The sequence below is a fragment of the Phaeodactylum tricornutum genome, chromosome 21 (assembly GCF_000150955.2).
Source record: "Phaeodactylum tricornutum CCAP 1055/1 chromosome 21, whole genome shotgun sequence".
Classification (NCBI taxonomy): domain Eukaryota; phylum Bacillariophyta; class Bacillariophyceae; order Surirellales; family Neidiaceae; genus Phaeodactylum; species Phaeodactylum tricornutum.
In genome coordinates this window covers 419971-431180 of record NC_011689.1, presented here as the reverse complement: position 1 = coordinate 431180, position 11210 = coordinate 419971, and the positions used below count along the sequence as shown (strand labels likewise).

At 48.9% G+C, this 11210-nt stretch overlaps 5 protein-coding genes across 5 annotated transcripts; 3 read left to right on the top strand and 2 right to left on the bottom strand.

Moving 5' to 3' along the window:
* Positions 1 to 142: 142 nt before the first annotated feature.
* PHATRDRAFT_49270 (predicted protein) lies at positions 143 to 1478 on the bottom strand. The gene is made up of 2 exons (XM_002183834.1): positions 1031 to 1478; positions 143 to 921 (listed from the first exon to the last, which is right to left on the bottom strand). Exons 1-2 carry the CDS (start codon positions 1336 to 1338, stop codon positions 765 to 767), a joined length of 465 nt encoding a protein of 154 aa, XP_002183870.1. The 5' UTR covers positions 1339 to 1478; the 3' UTR covers positions 143 to 764.
* A 343-nt stretch (positions 1479 to 1821) lies between these two features.
* PHATRDRAFT_49269 (predicted protein) lies at positions 1822 to 3403 on the bottom strand (the record flags this gene model as incomplete). Its single annotated transcript, XM_002183833.1, has 4 exons — positions 1822 to 2523; positions 2621 to 2883; positions 3074 to 3160; positions 3288 to 3403. The coding sequence occupies 4 exons, from the start codon at positions 3401 to 3403 to the stop codon at positions 2105 to 2107; spliced, it is 885 nt and encodes a 294-aa protein (XP_002183869.1). The 3' UTR covers positions 1822 to 2104.
* An 802-nt stretch (positions 3404 to 4205) lies between these two features.
* Positions 4206 to 6503, top strand: PHATRDRAFT_49268 (predicted protein). The gene has a single exon (XM_002183958.1). The coding sequence runs from the start codon at positions 4494 to 4496 to the stop codon at positions 6231 to 6233; it is 1740 nt and encodes a 579-aa protein (XP_002183994.1). The 5' UTR covers positions 4206 to 4493; the 3' UTR covers positions 6234 to 6503.
* A 708-nt stretch (positions 6504 to 7211) lies between these two features.
* On the top strand, positions 7212 to 9635 carry PHATRDRAFT_39943 (predicted protein; the record flags this gene model as incomplete). Its single annotated transcript, XM_002183957.1, has 1 exon — positions 7212 to 9635. One exon carries the CDS (start codon positions 7212 to 7214, stop codon positions 9633 to 9635), a length of 2424 nt encoding a protein of 807 aa, XP_002183993.1.
* Positions 9636 to 10022: 387 nt separating this feature from the next.
* PHATRDRAFT_39942 (predicted protein) lies at positions 10023 to 10928 on the top strand (the record flags this gene model as incomplete). Its single annotated transcript, XM_002183956.1, has 1 exon — positions 10023 to 10928. One exon carries the CDS (start codon positions 10023 to 10025, stop codon positions 10926 to 10928), a length of 906 nt encoding a protein of 301 aa, XP_002183992.1.
* Positions 10929 to 11210: the final 282 nt, after the last annotated feature.

Genomic DNA, 11210 nt, shown 5'->3' with positions numbered 1-11210 from the left:
TAGAACGGGTGTGGATCGCAACCAGTGCACTAGTAGCGCCGAGGCCTGTGAAGACTCTGCGTCTTTTTCTGACGAGCATGGTGAATGTATTGTGCGAGGGAATCGCATCTTCAGTGTGGGGGACCCCACCCTCTTTCCTGTATGTGAGTGGAGAAGCGGGAATAGCGCATGCGTCTGGGATGCAGCGGAGTGTCCCCTTACACCCAATGGCCAAATCTCCGGATCGGAAACGGCTTCAAATTTTCTGACTGCGTTTGAAGGCCGCTCCAGAAAGAATGGCGATTGCACATGTGACTTTGTCGAAACAGGTGCCTGTAAGGGTAACAATGACAACGCTTTGCATTGCGCCGTCATTAAGGAAGCCTGTGACGATGACAGTACCTGGATTCCACGTTTGGTTTTACAACGGGACTATCAGATTGATTGCCGTCTTTGTGATACGCTCCCCGAAGAACATAATGAAAATCGTGGAGATGGTACTCTTATCAATGGTATTGCCGACGAGAGAAACAGTGCCGGTGGTGGAAGTGACGATGGCAGGAATCGACAGAAAATTGTTGGCGGATCTGTTGGAGGGGTGTTTGCACTTACACTATTGGTAGTTTTCGTGGCGGTCAGGAAACGTCGTGCGTCGACGAAGGGGATTGAAGAGAGCGACACCGACACCGACACGAATAGTAATAGCCACAACATGATTTAACAATTGCATATTGCAAGGCCATTTTATGGAGAATAGTAATATTAGACAAACTCTTTTGTCCCTCTCATTTCCCTTGTCCTTGAACTGTAATAATAACGCTGCGTTGATGTCCACCACCCCATCCACCCTGATCGCGATGTTCGTTCAAATAAATACCTTGCCAAGTGCCCAGCGCCAGTCGACCCGACTTGACGGGAATATTTAAACTCGCACCCATCAAGCTGCATACGCCGTCCATAGTAAGACAGTGAGCAAGAGGAATTTGAAAAAACCGGTTTCTACGTAAACCAAACAAAGAAACATCCACGCTATGATACCACGGCAACGCACCTACTTTTGACATGACCAGGCATATCATCGTCACCTTCTAGGGTGTGTTTGAAGGTCCCGTCTCGATTCCACTGGGCCGGGACAATTTTGTTGAGAGCCGTTTCCATATCTCCTCTGACGTCCGGGTCGGCGTTTTCATTGATGGTCAGAGACGCCGACGTGTGCTGGACAAATACGTTGCACATCCCTATGTGAACTTTTGGCAAATCATCCTGAAGCGCCTTTTGGATATCTCGGGTAATCAGGTGGCAACCGCGGGACGGAGCCGTGACGGTGATTTCGTGTTGGAACCAGAGAGGAGTGGGCATGTCTTTTCTCTTGTTTGGGTGTGCGTGGGTATCGGAATTGTGCGCTTGGGAGAAAGCAGATACGTGAGACGCTGACGCAAACAGAAAGAGATATATCGATGGAAAGCTGAATTTTGCGATAGTGAAACGGAAGAGCTTCATGGTCGATCAATAAAAGAAAGGAAAAGAGACAACTGTATCTGACATGATCTGCAGAGCAATACCGGTAATTCGGAACTTAAATGAAAGTGACTCTGGTTGGAAAAATGCAATACGAATTAATTATGGAACTCGACATGTACTAGGACATCAGAACTATGGAAACAAACTTATCACACCTAAACTACACCTTTCGCCGCTCAACGCAATAACACAATATTTCCGAATGCTGCCGAAACCAACTGGATAGATATCTCGAGAAGCTTCTTAGAATTACGCTGATTCTTACACCGCCACCTAGAACGGATACCTACAAAAAGAAAACGAATATCAAACCATGAACTAGGCGATACGGACAAATACATTTTAAATGGAATAGTGAGGCTCAATGGTGCTCGCTCGTACCATCCATCGGTCTTCAACAACACACGTGTCAGGAACAGAATGCATGAAACAGAACAAGAGGCGCTCATCATTTCCACCAAATTGAGCCGTTGGATCCATAGGGGTACAGCTCCATTTTTGACAACTATAAATAATCGCTGCGGTTCATTCATCAGATTGCCGCCACAACCGTTTTTGTACTTTTCCCAAATGGTTTCGCCCGGCGCAACGACACCAAGGCCGTCTAGTTTGCTAAACTGGGGATGAATGTCGTCACGGAAAATGAGGACGCTGACATCGCCTCTTCACTAGACGAGCTGTGAAGAGCCGATACGGTAGCGACAATGGGATCGGAATCCATGTTGGCAGCAGGAATTACTCCCTGAAGAGGGGGTCCCACAATCTGTCCGTCCAAAATTGTAGACAGCGTCCACACCACGTCTTCCTGAGCTCTCGTTGAAACAAGAATATTGTATTCGCCTGCCTCCAGCGCGGATAGAGGAAACCCAACGTCTAGAATCACGAAATCGAACATAAACGAACGAAAGTCGTATGGACCGTAGGTAATGAAAAAGTTTCCCAAGCTTGTTTCGTTTTTGGGGCTCAAGTAATTGATTAGACCGCCACTAGGAGGGACCACCGTGAGATCCAACTCGTCCGGCACTTCATTTTACCAGGGGGCACGGACGACACCAAGGTGAGAAACGGTAACGGGTGAAGGGAATCACTGCCTACCGCGTTTGGAGCACCGGATACTTACAAAAGCTGTTTTCTACGACCACTGAAAATCTAAGGCTGGGTCCGTCCAAGCAGGTGCGTAGATCGCTGACGCAGCCAACAAGGCCTACGGGCTCGGTGGACACAACCGGAGCTTCTTCCTCTTTACTGGAACCCTTGCCTTTACCACTGGAGGACTTCTTTGATGACTTCAGAGTGCGATGCTTGGTGCCCTTGTGTTCCAATTGGCGAACGCGATTATCCGGACGGCCTCGTGGCAGTCTTCTAAGCTGTTCACGATTGGCACTGCAACAATTGATGAGGAAGGAACAAGCTAGCGCGAGGGTGAACATAATGGTCTGATTGGAAAGCTTCATCGTGCAGTAGTTCGAGAGTGAAGGTTGGCGTGGGACTTCTCGGGGAAGAGACTGTCGTTTGCGGATAATTGGCGTCGGTGGAACGGATCGAAAGAATGTGAACCACGAACATCACGTACTCATTTTTTCGAACGTCGCCGTTGGTTCCGTGCGAGAGGCTCAAGCGAGTCGATAACAACGGCTCTCCTGTATCCACAACGGCGACTCTATGTGTCGTTCAAATACTTATAAATTTCGCTTTCGCAGTCACTTCTACGCGGATGATGTTATTTAACAATATCTCGTTTCGCGACAACACACATTTTTAAGTAAATGTTATTCATTGATACTCACCGATTCTGGAGCGGGGCGAGCTGTCTGATTTTTTTGCGGAGCACAGCAGGCGAACGAGCATAACGCAGAACAGGATCCGAGCTCTCTTGCTTTTGGTAGACACGAAACATAGACATATAGCGTTGTTCATGTAAGTGCTTGCAATCCATCCGCCAATGTATCTATTGGTCCTGGAGTTGCGAGAAGTAAAATACATCCGCAGTCCTTTGTCTTTTTCGGAATGTGCCGTTCTTGTTGTTTTCTCTAGATTATACGTGGTGGAACGCAATCTCTTGCTGGAGAGATAGTCGAGATCCCTGGAATGTCGCGTCCATTCGACTTGCCGTGGTTCGGACACCTCTCGGCTCACGGATTGACGTTTCCCGTAACGAAGCAATTTCTTCCTTTTGGAATGTACAGTTGTTGGTTAAACTCCAGTGAGTGCATGTGTACGGCTAGACGTTGGCTTGCCACCGGACCGAAGCGACGACGTCGGGTTGTCCATCCGGCGTCGGTCATAAGGTTGACGCCGAAAAAAAATCGCGTCGTTCAACTACGTTGTGCCACGCCAGCTGTGACCGTAGGGAGAGAGGCTTCCGCCGGACACTCCTCGGATTGTGACGTTTTCCAGATGTCGAGATCAACGTCAGCATTGCATCACGAGGAAATTCAACCGTGTTTGGGTTCTTCCCGTGGGAATCCCTACGGATCTTCGTAGAAAGCTACGGGTTGACGTCGATCTTCTCCGACGGAAAAGGCAGATTCCTCGTGCGCACCAATCCAACCGCGATCCGTCATGGGATCGAGACGGCAGGGTTCTCACCCACGTGTGTCGTGTCGTTGTCCAACAGCTGCTGGGTTTGGGGACAAGCACCACCATGCTGTAGCGTCGACACACGATCGAACGACACTGGCGAAACTCTCCGGGCACAAAAACCCCTCGGAACGCAATTATCATACCGAGCGTTGCACTGTGTGCTCACTCACTGCCACTGTACTCAGCACCATCCCCTCGTCTTGGTGTACTCCGGGATCACGACTACTCGAACACATTACGTTGTGAAAATACTCAAGAAAGGAAACAGACATTTCTTACGTTGACAATACAGCATAGTCTCGTTTGCGTCCGCAACCCGATTCCGTTACGAGCTACGGGAGCGTGGCTTACCCGAGATACACACACTCACAACACGATCCATAGAGTCATCAACTAATTTTCCACGAGATATGAAGCGCTCCTTTGTGTTCCCGAGTGCCTGTTGCGGTCTCGTCGTGGCATCACTATCGTTATTCACCTCGACTACCGGTACCAGGGTGAGCGCCTTTACGCCTTCGCTAGTGTCGATCGGATCGACTGCAGTACGGACTCTTCAACGACAGACTCTGCGATCTCAGAATCAACCCCCATCCTCTCCTTTTGCCTGGGGGTGTGACGCTGCTGTCCGCACCTCGGTGTTACACGCACGCTCCCCCTTTTCCTCCTTGTCATCGCCGGGGAATGCCACTTCGGAAAGCTCGCACGCTGTGCGCAGTCTCAGTCCGCAACAACAACTACAAGCGAAAGATGACCGTTCCATTACCACCGACAGTGCCGTGTACTGGTCCCAAGAAAATATGGATGAGCAGCATCACAAGGAGGAACTTTTGGAAAAGAACCGAAATCATATGAGTAATCTGGCGGTCACGAGCGATGCCAGTCTCGTGCAGCCCGGCCCCTCGCAACGGGACATTAACATTGCTCGCATTTTGTTGATCGCCGCCGCGGCACTCTACGGCACGAACTTTTCTCTCGTCAAGCTATTGGGCGAAACGGACTTGCCCGTTGGTGTCAGTGGGGCCCTGCGCTTTGGCATGGCGGCGCTGGCAACCTCGCCTTGGCTCTTCGCCAAGGCCAAACCCAACGACGACGGAACCTTGCCGACCACCGGATCAGACATGTCCGTGGAAATGGCGGCAACCATGGCTGGACTCGAAGTCGGTTTTTGGAATTCGATTGGTTACATGGCACAGGCGGTCGGACTCGCTACCACCGCCGCCAGTAAATCTGCCTTTATTTGTAGTTTGGCCGTGGTCGTCGTACCGCTCTTGGACTTTTTGGCCGGGAAACTCCTTCTTCCTCGACAAACCGTGGGTGCCTTCATGGCGCTCGCGGGGGTAGCAATTTTGGAACTTGGGGGTATGAGTGCCGCCGACTTTACCCTCACTTTTGGTGACGCCGCCAGTTTGTTGCAACCCATTTGTTTCGGGATTGCCTTTTGGCGCATGGAAGCCGCCATGCAGCGGTTCCCCAACGAAGCGAATCGATCCACCGCCGCACAGCTGCTCATGGTGTTCTTGGTCTCGCTGACCTTTGGACTTTTTACCGACCCGGGCGCCTTCAACGTGGCACAATTGCAGGCCTGGTTGTCCGACACCAATATCTTGGCGAGCTTGTTCTGGACGGGCTGTATTTCGACCGCACTCACCGTATACATGGAAACACTCGCGCTCAAGACCCTCAGTGCGGCCGAAACGACGCTCATTTTCTCTACCGAACCGCTCTGGGGCACCGCTTTTGCCGCTCTCATTATGGGCGAAACGCTCGGATGGGAATCCGCCGTGGGTGCCGTACTGATCCTCTCCGGATGCGTCTTTAGCAATCTCGGTATACAAGGACTCCGAAATCTATTGCCGGGCTCAGACAAACCGGATGATTCGAAAACGACCGACATTTCTGGCACTACACTGAGCTCGTCGCACGTGGCGGACGATTCCGCCGGCAGCTCTACACACCACCAAGCGGCGTCCTTTTCCCCCACATCGACCGAGCCGACGAAAAAGTTTTGGAATCCCTGGACGAAAGAATGGACGCAAGTGGGAGCGGTCGCCACCTTTGGAGCCGCTCTGTTTGGCGTCTGGAACGAACTGTCCGTAGGAACCCGGGTCATTGCCATGCAGGTGGAAGAAATGATGGACAATTTTCTGTAACGGCGTTGCTCCTTCCCTCGTGGTGGGTGACTGAGCGGTTGACCGGTATATTGTCGCATTGGTCAGAACCGCTTTCCGATACACAAGAAACACACAATGGTACCGATTTCCACAGAGCAAAGCCGGCTTTTTTACCATTTTTCATTCCCGTACTTTGGAGGACCATTTCGAAGCCTCCATTTTGCAAATCAATATCATCATTACGAACTTTCCTATAGAGACTACAGCAACGCCAATAACATCATATAATGATCATTTCTTCACTCGCTACAACTGTTTCGGTACACGATAATCGGCAACTACAGAAAGTGGCATACCGGTGATTGCCATACCTGGTCTTGGCCGCTCTTATTCATAGGCACTTCGAAGACCGAATTGGCCAGAGCGCGAACCAGAATCGCCATTCCTCTAATTGTAAGTGTACAAACCGAGAAAGAGCGCGACATTGAAGAAAGATCCTCTTTCGAGCTAAGGTAAGTAAGGCTTGATGATTAGGACCACATGGCTGCAAATAATAGTGATGTAGGGATATCGATAGGGCGCTATTTACAGGAAGGGAAAAGCGCGAATAGGTACGCCTGTCAAGTCCTAAATCGTTTTGCGAGTCGTCGGAGAAATCGCGAAACAAAAATGCATTTACTGTCACATGGCACTACTATTTAGTGATTTCTATATATCGTGGAAAGATGAGAATGCTCGGCTTGTGTGCATAAATAGTCATGGAACTGTAGTAGTGCCCCTACGTGCTGGGAGACGAAGGTTTCACCAAGTTAGATCATATCCGAATTATTTCAAAAAGTACGAGTATAAATGACTAGCTAGCAAATTCGGGCAAGCACAATCATTTCGAACGAGAGCGAGCCTCACTGTCAGACCTACTAGCGAGATAAAACAGGCATCGATCATACTAGCTGACGACTGCCCAGAAACTCTGGCTAGCTCCGAGGGGGACTTTGCCGCAACGTAAATCGAGACATCATGTCCTACACAAAGCTATTAGGCCGCACGATTGGTACTTTGATTTTTCTGGTATCGATGGGGCAGATATACAACCACGAGCGGTTCAACCGAACGTCAGACCTTTCCATCCATGCAGCTCGTTTGCCCTTTCTCAATGATTCCTACGATAAAGGCCAAAGAAACATCAGCCAAGTCATCCCATATACGGAAGAGACGGCTGATTTCGAAAAGAGCTCCAATAATTCTGGGCATCGACAGAAGTCAGCGCCACCGTTGCCGTCGTGGGTCACCGAATATTTTCACTGGCATGCAGATGAACGACAAAAGATGACTCCCGAAAGCTGGGAAGAGAGACGCTATCTCGTCTTGCGCTGCCTCGAATCTGACAAAAGGTGCGGCGGCACGGCCGACCGCTTACATAACTTACCCGTCTTGCTGCGATTGGCGCAAAAGTCCCAACGAATTCTGTTTATTCATTGGGAAAAACCAGCACCGTTGGAAGACTTTTTACTTCCTCAACCTCCGGAAACTTCGGAATTGCGTCTCGACTGGAGACTTCCATCGTGGTTAAAAGAGCCCATGCAGCTGGGTCAGATACCGATTTCGCGGCTTATGAATGGTACGGACGGAACAGGCATCATCGACTCCGATGAGCGAGTAGTGGCAATGCGGTCCCTACACGGATCGCTTTTTTACGATGAATTGAAAGGGCCCGACGAACCATCGTACAACAATATTTTAAAGTTGCTCTGGTATGCCGTCTTCGTACCAGCTCCAATTGTTCGCGTTCGTGTTCAACTCCAGCTCGCCAGGCTAGGATTGACACCTGGAGAGTATGCGTCGGCTCACATTCGTTCCTTGTACATTGGAGACGAGACCCATGTTGATACCTTGTATGTACACGCTGTCACATGCGCAGCGCAAGCTACCAACAATGCTTCTTTCCCCATTTTTGTGACGTCGGATTCTCCGTTGGTGGAGGAACAGGCCGTTGTCTTCGGATCAGCCGTCCACCATCTACGTATAGTAACGCATAACAGATCGGAGACCTTACACTTGGATAGAGGCCGCGATTTTTTAACGCAAGGCCGATCTGATAGCTGGAAGAGCATTGATATGGACGGCTTCTACGATGTTTTTGTGGATCTTTATTTGGTTGCAAATAGTCGGTGCGTATCATTTGGAGTGGGCGGATTCGGAAGGCTTGGAGCACTACTGAGTGCAGATCCATCCTGCGCTTATAAGTATGCCCCGGCTACTCGTAGTGACCAATGCACGGTTCCAAAACCAATACGAAACATCTCTGCAGCAAAAGCTGTATTCACGTCGAGCTCGCTGTTTTCCTCTCCTTCTATTCTACCAATTTACAATTCCACAACAATTCACTCGTGGAACAATACAAAGATGATTCCGAAGTGGATGAAACAGTACTTTTGTTGGCACCAGGATGCCCGTCGATTGCTTCAGAATGGAGAAAAGTCAGCTTCAGACTACAAGTACTTGGTACTGCGATGCTTAACGAAGAATAAGAAATGTTCAGGCGCCGCAGATCGGCTAAAGTCAATTCCAACTGCGATACGAATGGCATACGACTCACAGCGATTGCTTTTTCTCAAGTGGGAAAGACCGTGTGCGCTAGAACACTTTCTAGTCCCACCTCGCGGTGGACTGGATTGGCGAATTCCTTCCACTTTAGAGCTGGATTTTGAAGAAAAGTTCAGCTGGCGTGACAAGGCTATTGTTCTGACGGAAAGCAATAATGTCGAAAAGGCTCTCAAATCCGAAGAAGTGATCGTCAGTTTGAAGTCAGTACGCGACAGAAAGTATTTTGAGGAACAAAGAGAACCAGGAGACTACAGTTTCGAAGAAGTATATCGAGAGGTTTGGTCTTCTGTTTTTGAACCATCCCCACCTGTGGCTCGCTTAGTCAGCACGGTCATGGAGGAGCTAGGTTTGCGGCCTGGTGAATATGTTGCCGCCCATGTCCGAGCCCTCTATGTGCAAAATACTGTCAAGAATCGAGAAGAGATCAACGCACTGAACTGTGCTTCGCAATTGGGACCACGAGCGACGATCTTTTTCGCCTCAGATTCCGCTGAAACAACCCGACTTGCACTTCAGTATGGCAGGGGAAAAGAAGCCACCATCGTAGCGCGTATCGGCGAGAGTGAGCCACTTCACCTCGACCGTGGGCACGTCTTTTTGGAGCAGCATGGGGTAGTTGCCGGTGAACATGAGCCTCAAGACTTTTACGATACATTTGTGGATCTTTATATTCTAGCCGAGAGTCGCTGTATAACTTACGGGGCAGGAGGGTTCGGAAGCTGGGCGAGCCTCATTTCCAGAAACTCACTGTGCTCTATTCGACATCGCACGACTAATTGCGTTTGGTTTGACGATCCCATACTGGGATCCCCATCTTTATCAGCTATTCGACCCTGAAAATGGTAAAAAAATTCGGAAACGTTCGAAAAAGTTTGGGGCTAGCTAGAGACGGAGACAAGAATTGTATTCCCAACATCTAGCAATGTAATCACGGTCATTTCAATTCGCTTGCAGTTAGCTGTACATAAAAATTGTTCTTGTCTGCTCTATAGCTAGTATTTACGATCATGAGGGCAAATGTCTAGTTGGACGACCACCTAATTAACTAATTCGCACATTGTCTATCTATATATTAAAAGCTTTCTAGAGACAAGAGAAAGTTGCCTTCACTTACTTACAGTTAGTGCTCATGAAAGATCCTGGGCAACAAAAATCGAGATTTTTGGGTTGTCGTGTGCTGGATGCCTGAACATCTCAAAAGATTCGAAAACAACATCGCATGCAATGAAGTTCGCAGTCAAGGAAATCAAGCACACCAAATCGGGTGCGTCATGCCGCATTCATGAGTTCGGGGCCACTGTGTTAAGCTACACAAGCGCCGCCCGTCGAGAGATTCTTTTTGTGTCTCGCGACGCCAAACTAGATGGAAGCAAGGCAGTCCGTGGAGGAATTCCTCTGGTTTTTCCTATATTTGGACCCCCAAAAGATGAATCTTCGACTATGCCTCAACATGGTTTTGCGCGTAACAACGTGTGGTCAACAGTGGAAGGATCCGAATTCGACGAAGATGATTCAGCGGGAATATCTTACGAGCTCGATTTCAACAAAGTAACTGCTGGGAAAGGAACCAACAATTCATGGGAAAGCGGGTGCTATAATGTCAAGCTTATCTTGGATATTTCTATTACTGGTGATGCTCTCACTACAATCCTGAATATTCACAACACAGGTGAAGAAGCGTTCCCGTTCGAAGCGTTGTTCCATACGTATTACTCGATCGACGACCATTCTGCTATGGACGGCAGCAAGTGCTTTGTCCAAGGTTTGGAAGGATACAATGCATACGATCAACTGACCAAAAGAAATAAGATGATAGGCAGTGAGCCCATCACGATCGACTCTGAATTGGATAGCATTCACACGCCACCTGATGGTATATATATTGCCGATCTACTTATTGGAGTCGGTGCAACCGAAACCATCAAGCTTGTATGTAGTGGGAAAGTGGACGGGCGGGAAGTGCCGGTCTCAGTTGTGGTTTGGAATCCGCATGAAAAGAAGGCAGCCTCGATGGGAGATTTTGGTAGCGACCAGTACGTCGACATGCTCTGCGTGGAGCCTGGTCTTTTGCGAGGCGACACGCTGGATGCAGGCAAGAAAGCAACGATGAAGCAGATAATTGCTGCCTAAATCTGTCTAGTGAGATATTAACAGTATGCACCCAAAGAAATATGACTAAATTTAGCTATTGAGGTGAATGTAGGTAAAATCTAAATCCTTCCGATCCGAAATTCCCTCAAGACAGTAAAACCTCTGCAAGCGTTTGTAAGATAGAGCAACAACAAAAAATCAATCTCACATCAAATATTGACAGTGAGCTTCCTGTCAAAAAAATACACGCATCGGGACGGGTCAATTCCTACGAACCCGCCCCTACTGAAATCGCCTTTTCAATCAGCATCGATTGTGACT